The 21263-nt window shown below is 44.4% G+C and overlaps 1 protein-coding gene across 1 annotated transcript in view; it reads right to left on the bottom strand.

Annotated features, from left to right (window-relative positions):
* The window catches only part of LOC126272390 (UDP-glucosyltransferase 2-like), an 89736-nt gene that overhangs the window by 8886 nt on the left and 59587 nt on the right, over nt 1-21263 (bottom strand). The window contains exons 5-6 of the mRNA XM_049975213.1: nt 13099-13419; nt 2361-2583 (exon numbers count right to left, since the gene is read on the bottom strand). Of these exons, the coding sequence (XP_049831170.1) occupies nt 2361-2583; nt 13099-13419 (544 nt within the window). The remainder of the gene's footprint in view (nt 1-2360; nt 2584-13098; nt 13420-21263) is intronic.

The raw sequence follows: 21263 nt of genomic DNA, 5'->3' as shown, positions 1-21263 counted from the left end.
TGACTTCAACAGAAACAAGCGTAACTTCAGGTGTGCCCCAAGGCAGCGTAATATGTCCGCTGCTTTTTACGATTTACATAAACAATCTGGTTGATGGTATTGACAGCGGCATTAGATTGTTTGCCTATGATGCTGTAGTCTATAGGAAAGTAGTATCACATGAAAGTTGTGAATGAAGCAATGAGGATTTGCAGAAAATAAATGAGTGGTCTAATGACTGGCAATTATCTCTCAATATTAGTAAGTGTAACCTACTGAGTCTAACAAGATGAAGATACCCATTAATGTACGAGTACAAAATAAATGCCTGGCCTTTTGAAGCGGTAACATCCATCAAGTATCTAGGTGTGACTATTCGAAATGATCTCAAATGGAATGATCAGATCACACAAGTAACGGGCAAGGCAAGCTCTAGATTGCAGTTTATTGGTAGAATCCTGAATCGATGCAGTCATTCAAGAAAGGAAATTGCTTACAATGCGTTAGTTCATCCAGTATTAGAGTATTGTTCGTCTGTATGGGACTCTTACCACTTGGGTCTGATCCAGGTTTGAGAAGGTCCAAAGAAGAGCGGCAAGACTAGAGACGGGTAAATTTAGCCATGATGAGATCATTACAAATCTCATAGAAAGTTAGAAGTGGGACACGCTTGCAGCTAGACGACGCGCTAAACGGAAGGGGTTGCTCACTAAATTCTGAAGTCTGGTCTTCGCCTAGGATGTAGAGCATATATTATTACCTCTAACTTTCAAATCGCGCAATGATCACCATTCAAAGATAAGGGAAATAAAGAGTTCGTTCTGAGGCGTTCAGACAGTCGTTTTTCCCTCGCGCAATCCACTAGTGGAACAGAAGGGGCGGGCGGGGGGGGGGGGGGGGGGGCGATATGACTTTTGCACGAATTGTGCCCTCCGCCACACACTGCTTGGTGGATAGCGGAGTATATAAGTAGATGTATTTAGATATAGATATAAAAGAATTTGTGGTGCAATTGGCTGTTGGCCTCTACCATGAGCAATTCCCAAATCGCCATTTAATTCGAATTTCCGAAACATCTTCTTCAACCCTGGTGCAGAAAGAAGAACTCCCTGTATTCCTTTGTGGCGTCAATACTCATGAAGAGCAGCAGCACTACTGATGTTGTTTTGATAAAACAGCTTCACAACTAAGGCCCTGCTCATCTTGTCCAGACTCACGTTGACTGTCTCCAACTGTAATTCACGCTGATGCACATGTTTCCGCTCCACATTGCCATACCAGTACCACTGCTTAAAGGCAAGTCATGACACTAACACTACTAACAACATAAATTCTGTGGTGCATAGTCTGAACATGTTTCCTATAAAGTTTGTTACACATCTGGTAAATGGTTTTCGTCTACATTGGCTCAGTAGCGAAAGTTTCTTGATAACCATCCCGTAGACTATCTGGTCAAATGTATCCGGACACACACATAATAATTCAGAATTGCCCCAAAATGTCACGAGAGGTGGACTCGCTACTACGAAAGAAGGCAGGGACTATTGTGTTGTTTGCAGAGAGGCAGTGACAGCAGCATAAATCCGTGAGAAGAGCTCAATGACTTCCTCGTTGACTTCTCATTGGGTCCACCTGGGTAGCTAATCTGTCAGTGACATGAAACTTCCTGGCAGATTAAAACTGTGTGCCGGACCGAGAGTCGAACTCGGGACCTTTGCTTGTCGCTGAGTCTTGCTGGTGCATTTAGCCTACAGCATCGCTGCTCACCATGCTTCTCACTGTGACCTTCGCCAGGTGAGGATATGAAGCTGGTTTGTGTTTAGAGCTGTGACCATCGCCATATGTCCTGAAAGTTGAGCTGTGATTGGCTGCTTAAACATCAATCAAGATTTGCCAAGATTTGAACTGGTTCTGGAGCAAACAAACATGTAACAATATGTGCTGCACTTGTCTGTATAGTTTAATATCCTATTTGGTAGGGATCTCAATCACTTAAGCAATATCTTAGTATGGGTCGTATCAGGAGTTTGTAAGCAATTTCCTTTGTAGACTGGCTGCATTATCCCAATGAACTACTAATGTAACCTTCATTCACAGACAGTAGTGTTTTCTCGGGAGCTTAAAAGATGAATTCGAGCATGAGAACTGCAAGCGACAATTTGAAACAGCCACGTATTTAAGTCTTTTTTGGGCTCAAATCTGACTAGATGCATACATCACACCCACTTCTTGCTAGATAATGTTAGGTGCAATCATTGTTGTAAATTTGTTTGTTTTATCTAATTAATTCCCAGAATTAAATAGAATTCCCTGTGAGGAGAGCGCCTGACACTGGAATAAAACAGTATTTATGGACTGGCTGCTCTGCTGGAAACGCTTACTGAGTATGTCATTCTGCGGCATCCACGTCTCTGCCCTGACATTGGGTGGCAGCGGTGGCAGAGAGGAGGGGTCCACTCTCCACAGGACGTTCTGCGGCACCGCAGCAAAGGCATCGATGATGGAGCGCAGCTTCTCTGCCGGTAACGAGCTGGTCTTCACCATGGAGCCCAGGCTGAAGTAGATCACTCCGTGACGGCTCTTGTCGATGTACGAACGCAAGTCCTAAACAGAACCGGCACTTGAATGTAAAAAGAATGTGTTCACCCTGTGTATAAAGACATGCAAGTAAAATGTCTGAGAGACAGCAGAAATATTTTCAAATACAGGGTGTTACAAAAAGATACGGCCAAACTTTCAGGAAATATTCCTCACACACAAAGAAAGAAAAGATGTTATGTGGACATGTGTCTGGAAACGCTTAATTTCCATATTAGAGCTCATTTTAGTTTCGTCCACCTACGCTCAATGGGGCACGTTATCATGATTTCATATGGGATACTCTACCTGTGCTGCTAGAATATGTGCCTTTACAAGTACGAGACAACATGTGGTTCATGCGCGAGGGAGCTCCTGCACATTTCAGTCGAAGTGTTTGTACGCTTCTCATCAACAGATTCGGTGACCGATGGATTGATAGAGGCGGACCAATTCCATGGCCTCCACGCTCTCCTGACCTCAACTCTCTTGACTTTCATTTATGGGGGCATCTGAAAGCTCTTTTCTACGCAACCCCGGTACCAAATGTAGAGACTCTTCATGCTCGTATTGTGGGCGGCTGTGATACAATACGCCATTCTCCAGGGCTGCATCAGCGCATCAGGGATTCTATGCGATTGAGGGTGGATGCATGTATCCTCGCTAACGGAGGACATTTTGAACATTTCCTGTAACAAAGTGTTTGAAGTCACGCTGGTACGTTCTGTTGCTGTGTGTTTCCATTCCATGATTAATGTGATTTGATGAGAAATAATAAAATGAGCTCTAACATGGAAAGTAAGCGTTTCCACATGACATATTTTCTTTCTTTGTATGTGAGGAATGTTTCCTGAAAGTTTGGCCGTATCTTTTTGTAACACCCTCTATAAGTTAAAGTTGTTTCTCCTTATGAACTCCTGTACCATGAAGGAGTCTGAGTAGACTTAAGGAGAAAATACAAATCCTCTAACTGGCTAACACATTAGCAGGGCGCAAAAAATAAAAACGGGACCAGATAGAATTTTGTGTACCTTAAGACAGGCAAACCAACTTACATCATCTGCCCCGATTGCAGACGATGTAAGTTGAGTTGCACGTCTTAAAATGCATGAAATTCACTCTAAGAAAAACGAAAAGATGCACCACAAAGGAATTACCCGAATGGGATGGAAATCGGTGTGATGTACATGTACAGAAAAAAAATGCTTACATTTTCAGAAAAATTGAATAATTTAGTCAAGAGAAAGAGGTTCACAAACTGTGCAGTGAATAACGTGTTTGTCCACCTCTGGCCCTTATGCACGCAGTTATTCGGCTTGGCATTGATTGATAGAGTTCTTGGATGTCCTTCTAAAGGAGGCTTGGATGGGTGGCCATCCACTCTGCCGAGCGCATTCAGCCCTTGTGAGACTTCATTGTGAAGTAGCAGCCCCGGTCTTGTTAACTGACACACGGCCTGGAGAGTGGTGTAGTGATCACATGCCTCTCCATATCAGCATCCAGCGGCACCTGTGGGCTGTGGATGACAATGCGGGCACTCGGTATCGTTGGATCCTCATCGCCTGTTTGGGCGGATTTTTTTTGTCATATTAATGTGACCACCTGTCAAAAGCCTGAATAACCACCGTGGACCGTTGCGAGACATGTAGGAAGGTACTGACAGGGATGTGGAGCCACGACAACTTCAGTGCTAGCTGCCCTAGGGTTCTCGGTTGAGAATCTGTGGCGTGAACAGCCCAATTAAGATGGTCCCACAAATTCTCGATTGGGTATAAATCCGGGGAGTTTGGCGTCCAGGAGAGTAAGGCAAATGCATGCTGGTGCTCTTCGAATCACACGCGTATACGGCAAGCTGTGTGACACGTTGCATTGTGCCGTGGCTAGATTCCATCGTGCCGAGGAAAAAGAAACTGCACGTATGAGTGGACATGATCCTTGAGGGTAGATGCATATTTGTGTTGATCCGCTGTTCCTTCCAGAATGACGAGGTCATCCAGTGAATGCCACGAAAACATTCCCCAGACCATAATGCTCCCTCCACCGGCTTGGAACCTTTCAAGAATTGGGCAGGATGTCTGCTCCGATGAAGTATAAAAAGACCATCTCAGTGGACGTCCAGTTGTGGTACTGCCGTGCAAATTCCAGCCTTCGTCGCCGATGAACAGCAGTCAGCGTGGGTGTACGAACCACGAGCCTGTCGCGGACACCCACATGCAGCAAGATTCGCTGAACAGTCCTTGAGCCGCCGCCCGTACACATCTCTGCAGCTGTCACTCAGCCTTGACATCTATGGCGCATGATGCACCGCTGCTACACCAGTGCCTGTTTTGGATAGCGCCATTTTGCTATGCGGCAGCATGTGAACGGGCTAGACTTTGCTGTTTTGTAAATGCTTCCACCCTTGGCCAGGAAGTTAATGATCATGCTATTTTGGACTTAAAATGAATCGCCCCTTTTCCGCATCACAACGACTGCACTGTTTCTCGCACCCCTGTATCCCTCTCCCCCCCCCCCCCCCCCCCCCAATTTTTTATATACCCTCAAATGCTAGTACTGCTACCTTCTATCTGTGAGTGATTATTTCAAGTTGACGTCGAACATATGCAGTGCTCACATTAATGTGATTAGATCATGTACACTGACGGAAAAAGAAACGCAGCGCCAAGAAAGAGTTGTGGGAAAAGAACGGAAGTTGGTAAGCGTGTTTCTACATCTGAACAGTGGCGTCTATTCAAAATTCACGTCAGTAGCGTAAGAGTGGAGCTATTATGAGGATGAAATTCAGGTTTGCTTTAAATACATGTTGTAACGGTCGTGAAAGTTAGTTACCTTTGAGACTGTACGTGGTGAGTTGACGATAGTCAACAAGGCCTTTAAGGCGACACAGACGCCATTGTCAACACTTCACTGAGTTTCAACGAGGTCGGGTAATAGGGCTGCGAGACACTGGTCTTCAAGAGCGCCTCCGATTTCTCGTTGCGGTTTGCAGCAAAACCTCTCTAACGTCTGTGCTGACTTTGGTGTAGCACTGCGATCTCCCGACAATAGAGCAACAGAAGATGTAAAAAAAAATCAGTAAACACGAACCAAGAATCGCAATTAATAGTTCGTAATCGATGTTTAACTGATTAATGATGAAAATATTGATGATAAAACCACAAGCTGGTCGTAATTTCAAGTATCTAAAAAATTGTAACAGTGGGCTTGTTATTTGAGTCAAAGATTCTACACAAGCGCCGAGCGCTACAGTCAAATATTATCGCTGCGCGCAATTATTACTCGGGAGTTTCATGTCAATAATTTGACAGAATTTTTAATCACAAATGCACGACTTGGCACGAGAGGGAGTTTTATTGCAGAATATCAATCACTTCCTAACTGAGACTTGAGAAGAAAACTTTCCCAGGTGTTGGGGGGATTCAAATTATATGCTTCGGACCTATCACTAAAGTTCTATAAACCACTGGCTATTATGAATGAAAATTGTCTATCAGTGTTCGTTGCCTAAATCACTGTACAAGTAATGTTTAGTTCAATTATCTAGTTAAAAGTTCACTTTATTCTAGTAGGTAAAAGTGCTCCGTTCGAATTCTAATGCCGTGATATTTGAAGTCAGAAGATCGTATTACTACGTCATAATAGATCGCAATTATTCAATCTCAAAAACTAAGCGCGCCTACATGTACGACCATTCAAATACATGACCTGCTTCGGCTAACTTTCTTAACGTAGTGACAATGCATTGAATTATACTTAGTTGTTACTCACGATTCCCAAAGAGTACTCACACGGAGTATTTTTTGGGATCGTTGGTTCTACTTTGTGAATGTTAATTTATGCTAATTTTGCGATTTATTGTGATTTTGATTTTAGTTTTACTGAAATTTAATCTTTCTTTCGTAGATTGCTAAATCGTCAAGTCTTAGATTCCTGATTTCATTACTGGTTATTGTGCTAATAATAGTGATAACTGGAACTACGTTCGCTTATTTACTTTTCTGGGAATTTGGGACTTGGGGGGAAATCTTTGGGGTTTTGGGAGCTAATTTTTGATTTTTATTTCTCGTCCGAGGAAGTGTCATTACACAAGACTTCAGCAACAGAATATTAAAGCAAGGAACACGGTAGGTGGCGAGTTGGTGAGGCGGCATACATGACTTCATCAATAGGATTACTTCGAAAAAGACCGACCTAAAATACATGTAACTGTCGCGGGAGGAACCCAATAACACTCCTTGGCCGCAACGACGACACGTGGAAGTCCATAGTTACAACTCAGTGAGTGTCCCGCACACCAACGCAGTCACAACCGTTGTGGCATGTCGCTCTCCTGGTTGATGCCCAGTAGAACTCCATCAGAAAGTTCTCCACGGACGGCAAGTATCCGTACACATCGGCCAAGGGGAGGAAAGTGTGTCCTCAGTATTGCTTAATTACCTCAGTCTGCAACGCCGCCAGGAAATTAAAATCGAACAGTGACGTGACCATTAGTTAACCTTCCATGAGCCGTGGGAAACATGCTTCCCACTACAATGAACTCGCTCCTAGTCCCGTGGGATTCACAGTTCCCACCTCTGTACGGTGCTACCACCTAGTGGACAGTATAGGGTACTGCTTACAATCGGTAGTTCTCGCCTTTTTGGCTGTACCTTCGCGCAGAGGCATTATGTAGCTGATTGTTGCTCTGTAGAGGAGCCTTTCAGTGCTGTTTGCATGACATTTTGTGATTTTTTCCTCAAAGCTATAGTATGAGGTAAATAGTTTTGATTTGCCAAAATTTATGAAGGAAAACGTAAAATTGGAACAAGGAGAATTCGAGTTTGAAACAAAAGGAGCCATTTCTGCAGTAAAATGGATGGATAACCGTCCAGTCATTTTCCTGTCTTCAATTCATGACCCATTAGAAACAGCAACAGTGAAAAGGAAAAACAAGGATGGTACTAGTACAGGATTTCTTGTCCTGAAGTTGTGGCAGGATACAACAAAATAATGGGTGGTGTTTGGTCAATTACGAGAAAGGTACGCTATTGGCAGACGTTCTGTAAAATAGTGGCACAGAATATTTTATTTCCTGGTGGACGTTTCTGCAGTGAACATTTTTATCCTGTGGAGTAAAAGAGAAAGTGGACAGCATGGTCAGCTCACATACAGGATCCATCTAGCCAGACAATTGGTCGCTGGCTTCTCATCCCAAAAAAGGCGTGGACAAAAACCTGTCTTTCTGGCAAAAAGGGGTAAAGTACCTGAAGATTTTCGTCATGTGGCTGTAGGGGAGCATCAACCCATTTTAGGAGAAACCTACTGGACGTGCCGTCATTGTAGTACCAATGCTGCGGAAAAGAGCATTCGCTGTGTTTGTACATATTGTCAAATACCACTTTGTACAGACCCATTTTCAGAAAATTTAATGGCAAGTAATTGTGAACAATCATTGTAACAAGAGAAAGTAAATTTATTAAATAAATATGACATATATTGAAAAAGTTGTTTTTGTCATTTAACTCCAAGGAAGGCAGTGGGAAGAATACTTCCCACCTTGTTGTGTGACCTCACTTTCACAGTTGGAGCAAATTTGATATTCTGTATGATGAATATACCTGTCTGTTAACTACTATCTGCTCTCCATTCATTTAAAAAAACTGCTCAATAATCTTGCCCACGAAAGGGTAAACAACAAGCAGGTTGAGACTCACATGCCTGTTACTAAACAGTTCATGGTGTTCATTTGTTGAGCTCCCGTATTCGTAACTCAATCCGCGAAAGTTCGTCGGGACTCTTGGTCATCACGTCAGCCGCAGAACGCCGTATATCTTCCTTTACAGGCAGGAAAAGCCTCCGACCTCCAAGTTACGTGATGTCGCGTGGAAGTCCAACATCTTGTCGCCTCCTCGTAATTTCACCACCTTTCAACCACTTCAGAGAGACGCTCATGACAGCGGCACGTGAAAATGGGAGCAGCTTCGCCATTTTCGAGATGCTCGTTCCCAGACACCAGGCCACAATTTTGTGCCCTTTGCCATTGTAATTTACACTGTGGTGACAAAAGTCACGGGATATCGATATGCGCACATATAGATGATGGTAGTACCGCGCACACGAGGTATAAAACGGCAGTGCATTGGCGGAGCTGTCATTTGTACACAGGTGATTCATGTGAAAAGGTTTCCGACGAGACTGTGGCCGCACGACGGAAATTAACAGACTTTGAACACGGAGTCGTAGTTGGTTCTAGACGAATGGGATATTCCATTTTGGAAATTGTTAGACAATTCGGTTTAACGAGATCCACTGTGTCATAATGTATGTTCCAAAATCCTGCAGCAAATCGACGTTAATGACGTTGGCCAGTAATTTAGTGGATTACTCCCACCGCCTTTCTTGAATATCGGTTTAACCTGTACAACTTCCCAGTCTTTGGGTACCGATCTTCCGTCGAGTGATTGTCAAGTACGGAGCTATTGCATCAAGTGTACTCTGACAGGAACTAAATTGGTATACGGTCTGCACCGGAAGACTTGCTTTTGTTAAGTGATTTAAATTGCTTCACAACTTTGAGGATATCAACTTCTACGTTTCTCATGCTGTTCTTGATTCGAATTCTGGATTATTTACTTCGTCGTCTTTAGTGAAGGAATAACGGAAGGCCGTGTTTAGTATGACAACGGCCTTGCCGCAGTGGATGCACCGATTCCCGTGAGATCGCCGAAGTTAAGCGCTGTCGGGCGTGGTCGGCACTTGGATGGGTGACCATCCAGTTCGCCATGAGCTGTTGCCATTTTTCGGGGTGCACTCAGTCTCGTGATGCCAATTGAGGAGCTGCTGTTGTTGTTGTGGTCTTCAGTCCTGCGGCTGGTTTGATGCAGCTCTCCATGCTACTCTATCCTGTGCAAGCTTCTTCATCTCCCAGTACCTACTGCAGCCTACATCCTTCTGAATCTGCTTAGTGTATTCATCTCTTGGTCTCCCTCTACGATTTTTACCCTCCACACTGCCCTCCAATACTAAATTGGTGATCTCTCGATGTCTCAGAACATGTCCTACCAACCGATCCCTTCTTCCAGTCAAGTTGAGCCACAAGCTCCTCTTCTCTCCAGTTCTCTTCAATACCTCCTAATTAGTTATGTGATCTACCCATCTAATCTAATCTACCGAATAGTAGCGGCTTTGGTTAAGAATACCATCATAACGACCGGGAGATAGGTGTGCTGACCCCACGCCCCTCCTATCCGCATCCTCCTCTGAGGATGACACGGCGGTCGGATGGTCCCACTAGGCCACTCGTGGCCTGAAGACGGAGTGCTTTTTTGTGTTTAGTAACTCTACTTTCACAGACTGTCATCGATAGTATTTCCATTGTAATAGCGCAGAGAAGGCATTGATTGTGTCTTGCCGATACGACCAGAGTCTCTTTGGATTTCCTGCCCGGTTACGAAACAAAGTTTCGTTGTGCAAACTGTTATAAGCATCTCGCACTAAAGTCCGCGCTAAATTTCGAGCTTCTGTAAAAGATCGCCAATCTTGAGGATTTGGCGTTCGTTTAAATTTTGCCTGCTTTTTTTGTTGTTTCTGTAACACTGTTCAACAGAAAGTGTATAGGTGTGAACGGTGATTACGTGGAAACGTGAAGTAGATATGCAGTAAAATATTGCTGTGAATAAAGGCTTTTCCCATGAGCTTTTTTTGTGAGCAAACGGACTTTAGTTTTGGAATACATACGCCTCGGAGATAAAATTTGCTAAGTGTTTACGCCAAAACAATCCCCCTGCCCCAGCCACTTTCTATTCCCACTAATTAATTAAGCTTACTTCAAGGTGGATATTGAGTATAGGTTCAGTTGAAAATTCAAGATTGAAAAATCAACCTGTTACACAGTTTACATCGAGCTGTAAAAATTTAGCTTGAATGAAAATAATTTTCCCAAGCCTGAAATAAACTGTAATTTCCCTGGAAGGCTGTACAGCAGATGCACCCGCAGCATAGCTTCCATAGACGTCCACGGGAAGCGCCACAAGCGTTTATAAGCCTTACACTGACTGATAGGTTTACGGCCATTTTACCTTTGTGACACGCGTTAATGATTGTTGACTGTTGTGAAGTTTGTTTTATACTGGAAAACAGTATGGTGAGTGTGTGGCGTCTCCTGCCTTACTGCTACACCGGGTCTGAAGAGGCTATATAGTGTATTACAGGTACGTTGGTGCATTTTTCTCGAGTGGTACATTAATATTACAAATGATAAATATTATTACGTAACGTAAAGAAATATCATATTCTTTTACATAGAAAAATTGAGCCTGGATGAAAGTGAAATGGATTACCAGCTAAGAATACACACACTCCTGGAAATGGAAAAAAGAACACATTGACACCGGTGTGTCAGACCCACCATACTTGCTCCGGACACTGCGAGAGGGCTGTACAAGCAATGATCACACGCACGGCACAGCGGACACACCAGGAACCGCGGTGTTGGCCGTCGAATGGCGCTAGCTGCGCAGCATTTGTGCACCGCCGCCGTCAGTGTCAGCCAGTTTGCCATGGCATACGGAGCTCCATCGCAGTCTTTAACACTGGTAGCATGCCGCGACAGCGTTGACGTGAACCTTATGTGCATTTGACGGACTTTGAGCGAGGGAGGCCGGGTGGACGTACCGCCGAATTGCTCAACACGTGGGGCGTGAGGTCTCCACAGTACATCGATGTTGTCGCCAGTGGTCGGCGGAAGGTGCACGTGCCCGTAGACCTGGGACCGGACCGCAGCGACGCACGGATGCACGCCAAGACCGTAGGATCCTACGCAGTGCCGTAGGGGACCGCACCGCCACTTCCCAGCAAATTAGGGACACTGTTGCTCCTGGGGTATCGGCGAGGACCATTCGCAACCGTCTCCATGAAGCTGGGCTACGGTCCCGCACACCGTTAGGCCGTCTTCCGCTCACGCCCCAACATCGTGCAGTCCGCCTCCTGTGGTGTCGCGACAGGCGTGAATGGAGGGACGAATGGAGACGTGTCGTCTTCAGCGATGAGAGTCGCTTCTGCCTTGGTGCCAATCATGGTCGTATGCGTGTTTGGCGCCGTGCAGGTGAGCGCCATAATCAGGACTGCATACGACCGAGGCACACAGGGCCAACACCCGGCATCATGGTGTGGGGAGCGATCTCCTACACTGGGCGTACACCTCTGGTGATCGTCGAGGGGACACTGAATAGTGCACGGTACATCTAAACCGTCATCGAACCCATCGTTCTACCATTCCTAGACCGGCAAGGGAACTTGCTGTTCCAACAGGACAATGCACGTCCGCATGTATCCCGTGCCACCCAACGTGCTCTAGAAGGTGTAAGTCAACTACCCTGGCCAGCAAGATCTCCGGATCTGTCCCCAATTGAGCATGTTTGGGACTGGACGAAGCGTCGTCTCACGCGGTCTGCACGTCCAGCACGAACGCTGGTCCAACTGAGGCGCCAGGTGGAAATGGCATGGCAAGCCGTTCCACAGGACTACATCCAGCATCTCTACGATCGTCTCCATGGGAGAATAGCAGCCTGCATTGCTGCGAAAGGTGGATATACACTGTACTAGTGCCGACATTGTGCATGCTCTGTTGCCTGTGTCTATGTGCCTGTGGTTCTGTCAGTGTGATCATGTGATGTATCTGACCCCAGGAATGTGTCAGTAAAGTTTCCCCTTCCTGGGACAATGAATTCACGGTGTTCTTATTTCAATTTCCAGGAGTGTATTATAAGTTGTTCAGCAAAAAGAGGTCATTTTAAACTAGCTGTCTAGTACGTGGCACCAATAAATTAAAACTTAATGTTATTTTACCTTTTTAAAATCTCGCCTGTTTATATATATCGCCCTATTACATTTGTTTACTTGTAAGTATTCGCGGGTGTCACACCATGAATGAATAATCGTGAAGTGTGAAAAGTTTCTTTGCGAATACAAATAGTAATGACATTTTTTATGTTTAGGTATGGCTAACATTTTCTTTTACCTGTTACAGGATCATTATACTGGCAGAAGTCAGCGATATTAGATCCTGCTCTGGTCTGTGTGCTGGGGCCGGAGGGGCTTCAGAATAATTAAATTTTAAAATAAAACAATTTTAAACACTTAGAAAATAAAAAATTTAAACATACATGTCTTGATAATTTTTTCCACACCATTTCCATTCTGATACTTACTTAATTAATTAGGTTCAATAAATTCAGATAAATAATTATATAGCTTAAAACAAGCTGTAAATACCAGGCTGTATTCCACGTGTGTAGATACAGCTGGAGCCACACTTGATAAGCCAAGCTTGAATCCAATTAACAGACCTGAATATTCCAGCATTGATCAAGCTTATATACTTGAACTTTACTTCTGGAAAAAAGTTTGCAACCGGCTTACTGTGCTGTCTGTGCTCTCTATGACAATGGTCATAATGTTTCGGCTCATCAGCGTGCACCGCATGCAATAGGCCCAGTTCTCCCACTCCTCTCCTGCTCAGCATCAATACAAAAGTGAAATGGGAGGGAAACTGGAGCACTGTACCTGTGGCAGGGCCCGGGGTTGCTCGACGTGGAGGCCGCCCACCTGTACGAGAGCCGGCACCGCTGGCAGCGGCTGGTCCCAGCTCCAGTGGCTGTTGACCAGCACCAGGCTGGTGTTGTGCAGCACATCCTGCAATCTGGGTGTGTCTCCGCCCAATACCGCACGCACCTTGTCCTCGAGGAAGGCTTCCGTTATCCACCAGTCAGCGGCGCGTATCAAGAGGTGCACCAGGGTGCTCTGCACTCTGCCCCAGAAGCTGAATGGCGCCTTCAGATGCAGGTCGTACTGCTCCATGTATGCCGGGTTATACGGATTCCCAATCTGGAAAATACAGCAGAAGGATTTGCAACCTCGAGACTTAGCACTCGTATGGAGTGCGGATCAGCTGGCCGTTGCAGGGATCAACTGAAACTCACTTATATCGCTGAATGCCGTGCTACATTAGTAGCAGTACCATGCATTCTACATCTACATCTACATGATTACTCTGCAAATCACATTTAAGTGCTTGGCAGAGGGTTCATCGAACCACAATCATACTATCTGCCTACCATTCCACTCCCAAACAGCGCGCGAGAAAAACGAACACCTAAACCTTTCTGTTCGAGCTCTCATTTTTCTTATTTTATTTTGATGATCATTCCTACCTATGTAGGTTGGGCTCAACAAAATATTTTCGCATTCGGAAGAGAGAGTTGGTGACTGAAATTTCGTAAATAGATCTCGCCGCGACGAAAAACGTCTTTGCTTTAATGACTTCCATCCAAAGGATCCCACACCGCGCAGGAATATTCTAACAGAGGACAAACGAGTGTAGTGTAAGCTGTCTCTTTAGCGGACTTGTTGCATCTTCTAAGTGTCCTGCCAATGAAACGCAGCCTTTGGCTCGCCTTCCCCACAATATTATCTATGTGATCTTTCCAACTGAAGTTGTTCGTAATTTTAACACCCAGGTACTTAGTTGAATTGACAGCCTTCCGAATTGTACTATTTACCGAGTAATCGAATTCCAACGGATTTCTTTTGGAACTCATGTGGATCACCTCACACTTTTAGTTAATTAGCGTCAACTGCCACCTGTCACACCATGCAGCAACCTTTTCTAAATCGCTTTGTAACTGATACTGGTCTTCGGATGACCTTACTAGACGGTAAATTACAGCATCATCTGCGAACAATCGAAGAGAACTGCTCAGATTGTCACCCAGGTCATCTATATAGATCTTAACAACTTTCTCAGGAGGGCGACCACAGCTCAGACACATTATGAGTAACAATAACAACACTCAATACTCAATAACCCTTAAAAATATCATAAAATTTACAAAAATTAAAAAGTCAAGAATGATGAGGTGTTTCCAAAAGGCGCATAGCTGTATGAACGTGCTTTATTCGCAGCTGCCGGCTTCACGTCAGTATAGACGCATCATCAGATATATCTGTCAAAAATACGAATTATTGTTTGAAATTTTTGAAATGACTTGGAGAAGGCTTTTGACAATGTTGACTGGAATACTCTCTTTCAAATTCCGGGGGTGGCAGGGGAAAAATACAGGGAGCAAAAGTCTATTTACAATTTGTACAGAAACCAGATGGCAGTTATAAAGAGTCGAGCGGCATGAAAGGGAAGCTCAGGTTGGGAAGGGAGTGAGACAGGGTTGTAGCCTATCTCCGACGTTATTCAATCTGTATATTGAGCAAGGACTAAAGGAAACAAAAAAAAGTTCGGTGTAGGAATTAAAATCCATGGAGAAGAAAAAAAAAACTTTGAGGTTCGACGATGACATTGTAATTCTGCCAGAGACAGCAACTGACTTGGAAGAGCAGCTGAACGGAATGGACAGTGTCTTGAAAGAAGGGTATAAGACGAACATCAACAAAAGCAAAACGAGGGTAATGGAATGTAGTCAATTAAGTCGGGTGATGCTAAGGGAATTAGATTAGGAAATGAGACGCTTAGAGTAGTAAAGGAGTTTTGCTATTTGGGGAGCAAAATAACTGATGATGGTCGAAGTAGAGAGGATATAAAATGTAGACTGGCAATGGCAAGGAAAGCGTTTCTGAAGAAGAGAAATTTGTTCACATCGAATATAGATTTAAGTGTCAGGAAGTCGTTTCTGAAAGTATTTGTGTGGAGTGTAGCCATGCATGGAAGTGAAACGTGGACGATAAATAGTTTAGACAAGAAGAGAATAGAAGCTTTCGAAATGTGGTGCTACAGAAGAATGCTGAAGGTTAGATGGACAGATCACATAACTAATGAGGAGGTACTGAATAGAATTGAGGAGGAGAGGGGTTTGTGGCACAAATTGACTAGAAGAAGGGATAGGTTTGTAGGACATACTCTGAGGCATCAGGGGATCACCAATTTAGTATTGGAGGGCAAAAATCGTAGAGGGAGACTAAGAGATGAATAAACTAAACAGATTCAGAAGGATGTAGGTTGCAGTAGGTACTGGGAGATGAAGAAGCTTGCACAGGATAGAGTAGCATGGAGAGCTGCATGAAACCAGTCTCAGGACTGAAGACCACAACAACAACAACAACAACAACAACAACAACAATACCAATATAGAACCATAATGTTGACATTAATCAAGAAACAATAACGAGTACTTACAATGGTTATATTTCCATAATTTATATGGACAACTACGGAGTCCCAGCTTTCGGAAAGTTACCCACGTTAAAAGTCAGGCCACAATGCTTGCTCGTCATTGCTTCTTGTTGAATGTCAACACTATGGTTCCGTATTTCTGCAGTTTTAAAAATTCCAAACAGTGATTTGTATTTCTGGCAGATAAACCTGAGGATAGTCTATATCGGCGTGAAACCGGTAGTTCCGAATAAAGCATGTTCATACAGTTATGTGCCTTTTGAAAACTCCTCATCAGTTTTGACTTTTTAATTGTTGTTATTTTGCACTATAATTTTAACGATTATTGAGTGTTGTTCCGTTAAAGTTTCAGTTGTATCTTGAGGGATTGCATAGATTTTCTTACTGGTGGATTACGCATTGTCCTTCACAGCATGAGCTTCTTTATCATCTTAGCACATCCATTGTCTAACGGCTTGTTGTTACTGGTTAATTAAGACCCTGTTACATGCGAACTGGTAATTCTGGAATATGACAAAAATAAATTAAACACCGAATAACAGGGTAGCCGCTAGGCTTTACTGCATATGAAAGAAAGAAGCCAGTTCTGATGCTTTTCATGTCTACGACATAGCGGTGACTCAACTTTCCTAATCGTACAGGGTGAAACACTTAAAAAGACAGGCCACCTAAGTAACTCAAGGCTTTTATTCAAAGAAGAAAATTTTCAAAAAAAAAAAACCTGCTTAGTTTGAGGCGGAACATATTGTTTTCATCATTCTTTTGTAGGTGGAAGGCTAGAGGAGATAATGATAGTCATCTCTGTTGTTTTAAATGGATTGGCATGTTATATTATTTACCCATTAACAATGCTTTTGAAGACACGTACAATGTTTGGGTATGTATGAGGGTCTGTTAACCATGCAGCATCAGCGACACAGAGTGTGTATACGACGTGGCTGCTTTAGTGTACAGGTTACATCGAATGTAAACAATATTCCACTCACTGCAGGTTTCACGTGTTTATCTGTTGAATGGAGACCATTACTCTGTGGTTTGCTATAGTAGCGAGTAGACGATGCCTACATAAAGTTATCAGATCTTCACAATGTTCTATGCAAAAGCCGAGGAAGTGGATAAGATTTTTATTTACGGCGAATGACGTCAAAATATGAGGGCAGCAGTGTGATTTTATATTGAGAGATATCCTAAGCGTTCAACACCATCGCGATCTATTTTTGCGAAGATAATACAAACATTTCAGGGACCAGGTAACCGTCGACAAAGATAAAAAAAGTAAGCAGATCAAATAAGAAGCCGCCAAGCGACATGCAGTTGCCATCTTGGCAACTGCAGCATACACTCCACCTGTTACTACAAGACAGTTCGAATGTCCGGGTGGACAGTCAACGAAGTATTCTGCAAATACTACATTGCAACAAATTTCACCCATACCGCATATTACTTCATCAGGAGCTCCTCGGTGATGACTTTAGTTAAAGGGTACAATTTTGCCAAAAGGCGCTACGGAAACTGCAAACACATGACGTGTCTTGATCGAGATGTTATTTACAGATGAACCATCATTTACACACCACTGGCATGTTAACCTTAGCACCATGGAGTACTGGTCCTTGAACACTCACAGTGACTGAGAGGAGCGGACAAAGACCTTGGTCAGTCAACGCGTGGTGCGGTCTTCTAAGTAGCCGAATTATTGGTCCTGTTTTATTGATGGGAACTAAAATAATGCGAGGTATTTTGACTGGTGCGGTCTTCTAAGTAACCGAATTATTGGTCCCTGTTTTATTGATTGGAACTAAAATAATGCGAGGTATTTTAACTTCTTGACTGCCACTATTACTAGAAGACATCCCGCTGGAAATACGAAAAGTCATGTGGCACCAAGACGAGGGATAATCTGCACAGAAAATTGCAGGGGTTCTGAACAACGGTCTTCAATATACACTCCTGGAAATGGAAAAAGGAACACATTGACACCGGTGTGTCAGACCCACCATACTTGCTCCGGACACTGCGAGAGGGCTGTACAAGCAATGATCACACGCACGGCACAGCGGACACACCAGGAACCGCGGTGTTGGCCGTCGAATGGCGCTAGCTGCGCAGCATTTGTGCACCGCCGCCGTCAGTGTCAGCCAGTTTGCCGTGGCATACGGAGCTCCATCGCAGTCCTTAACACTGGTAGCATGCCGCGACAGCGTGGACGTGAACCGTATGTGCAGTTGACGGACTTTGAGCGAGGGCGTATAGTGGGCATGCGGGAGGCCGGGTGGACGTACCGCCGAATTGCTCAACACGTGGGGCGTGAGGTCTCCACAGTACATCGATGTTGTCGCCAGTGGTCGGCGGAAGGTGCACGTGCCCGTCGACGTGGGACCGGACCGCAACGACGCACGGATGCACGCCAAGACCGTAGGATCCTACGCAGTGCCATAGGGGACCGCACCGCCACTTCCCAGCAAATTAGGGACACTGTTGCTCCTAGGGTATCGGCGAGGACCATTCGCAACAGTCTCCATGAAGCTGGGCTACGGTCCCGCACACCGTTAGGCCTTCTTCCGCTCACGCCCCAACATGGTGCAGCCCGCCTCCTGTGGTGTCGCGACAGCCGTGAAAGGAGGGACGAATGGAGACGTGTCGTCTTCAGCGATGAGAGTCGCTTCTGCCTTGGTGCCAATCATGGTCGTATGCGTGTTTGGCGCCGTGCAGGTGAGCGCCACAATCAGGACTGCATACGACCGAGGCACACAGGGCCAACACCCGGCATCATGGTGTGGGGAGCGATCTCCTACACTGGCCGTACACCTCTGGTGATCGTCGAGGGGACACTGAATAGTGCACGGTACATCCAAACCGTCATCGAACCCATCGTTCTACCATTCCTAGACCGGCAAGGAACTTGCTGTTCCAACAGGACAATGCACGTCCGCATGTATCCCGTGCCATCCAACGTGCTCTAGAAGGTGTAAGTCAACAACCCTGGCCAGCAAGATCCTCGGTTCTGTCCCCATTGAGCATGTTTGGGACTGGATGAAGTGTCGTCTCACGCGGTCTGCACGTCCAGCACGAACGCTGGTCCAACTGAGGCGCCAGGTGGAAATGGCATGGCAAGCCGTTCCACAGGACTACATCCAGCATCTCTACGATCGTCTCCATGGGAGAATAGCAGCCTGCATTGCTGCGAAAGGTGGATATACACTGTACTAGTGCCGACATTGTGCATGCTCTGTTGCCTGTGTCTATGTGCCTGTGGTTCTGTCAGTGTGATCATGTGATGTATCTGACCCCAGGAATGTGTCAGTAAAGTTTCCCCTTCCTGGGACAATGAATTCACGGTGTTCTTATTTCAATTTCCAGGAGTGTAGTTGGACTGGTCAATCTTCCAATCCTAAATGGCCTACGCGTTTGCGCGACCTAACGCCTCTGCACTTTTAATCGCGGGGTAAATTGAAAGAACTACTTACCGAGAAGTTCCAAACAGTCGCGAAGACATGAAATATCGTATTACACGAAGCTTGTTCTGCTCTCAGCTCGTCTGAAATTCAGCGTGCAGTATTGTACACATCCAATCGTTTTACAGCATGCATGACTGCTAATTGTCACCATTTTGAACAGATATTGCAACAACACTATCTGATGCCATTAAATTACTTATTGTACATTTCATCCCAATTCCACTGTATACGTTTGCAAAGGGACTTGTAGAAGTTCAACACTATGATCTGATGAATGATCATTACTGTACGACCTAATGAACTGTATGTGTCTTCAGACATATTATTAAAACATTAATAATATAACATGCCAATCAATTTCAAAGAACAAAGTTGACTGTCACAACTTTTCTGCCCTTCCACCTACGAAAAAATGAGGAACGTCACACAATCTGCCCTTTTAATCTAAGCAGCTTTAGTTTGAAAGATTTTGTTCTGTCATTAAAAGTGGCCGAGTTATTCAAGTAGCCTGTCTTAGGTGCCTCATACTGTATATTACTGGTGGAACTTACAAATTATGAGGACATTTTCGTAACATGAGGCACAGTAAACATTCATCGAAATTTAATTTAAATTACTTTATTACCAAATACTGACAAAAAAGATCAAAAATAAAAAAGCAGTAAATACATAAACAACAAATTGTCTATACAGTTAATTCTTGAGACTCTTTCATGTGTGCTATCGCAGTTCCATAGAGCTTATAGACAGCCAGTCACATGGACCACGTTCCTGCCCAGTAGGGCTGGCATCTCCTCGGAGTTAACTGCACGACTCTGTCATCGAGCCAATCAGCGTTTGCCAGATTCCCACCACATGCTAGATCGCCTGCCCTTGTTGCAAACACTGACTTATCATGTGCTATTAATTATAAAACACGCGTCTCCCTTTAACTGCAGTGTTTTTATTTTTTAAACATCTTATTACTTTAGGTCGCTCACTGTGTAAACAATTCGTGAGTTACGAGTATTTATTTCGTGACCTAGTCGCTTCTCACGGTATTTTCCGTTCATTCACAATTTTCCTCTTCTGAAGTATTGGAGGCGGGGAGGGGGAAGGTAGAGTGAAGTCCATTCAGTCGCCCCGTGCAATCGTGCAAGCCCGCTCCCCCCCCCCCCCCCCCCCCACCTATTCCACACGCCACGCTCTTCCCCACCCCCCATGCGCCAGACACGTCTGCTAAAAAAATGATCCGAGATTGCATTTTTCTTGGAAACTGTTGCCAGCTCGTTACCTTTGAATCTCCTGCATATGAGCTCTGTTTACAACTTTTTTTATTTTTTAATATCAGTTTTTTGCAACAGCCCCCCCCCCCCCTCCCACCCCTCACTGTTTAGAGTGGTTGCGCTGGCAGTAACCTTGCTGCCAATTTTCAGCCATTGTAAAACAGATAACTCACGCGTATTTCTCAGTTTCTTCAGCTGACATTTCGCCTGTGTATCTTTTCAGAAACGTGGAAACTGGGAACGTAGAAGACAGCACTTTTTCCGTGAGATCTAATGTGCTTGGTTTCATGTGAATTTTGGATCTTACTTGCTCTGAACATTTGTCTTCTCAATTTTTTTACGGCATTGTGTTGTTATAGCTGGGAGTGAAGTGAAGACAGTTAAGTGGAGACCCGATAGTGATGTATATTCCGGTTTAGTGGTCGAAATTTGGAACTAAACGTAATGTAATCGGGTTGCTACACAACTGATAGTCGTATGTATGTGTATAAAGGTTAGGCTGGTAACCATTGTTTAAACTAGTTCGATCGTACTCAGGTGTTGGAAATTGAACCGTGTCCGCTGATAAATCTTTTTCTAGCTAGCTTAATTGCCTCGTGTTCTGAGATTGCACACCTTATCGCACTGGCACTTCGTTGGCGCTTGTCACCTCGACTGTAAGCTGCGAAAGTAAGAAAACATCAATGGCGTTTATTAGTCGTTTCCTCGTCGCTAAGGGACAAATTTATTAATATACACAACGAACTCCCCGTGATGTCTGAATGTTTAATCTGTCTCATTCTTACACTGTTTAAAACGATTACTTCAGCATTTTTCGACTTCTTA

Source organism: Schistocerca gregaria, chromosome 5 (genome assembly GCF_023897955.1).
Source record: "Schistocerca gregaria isolate iqSchGreg1 chromosome 5, iqSchGreg1.2, whole genome shotgun sequence".
Lineage (NCBI taxonomy): Eukaryota > Metazoa > Arthropoda > Insecta > Orthoptera > Acrididae > Schistocerca > Schistocerca gregaria.
This window is presented reverse-complemented; position numbering and strand designations above follow the sequence as displayed.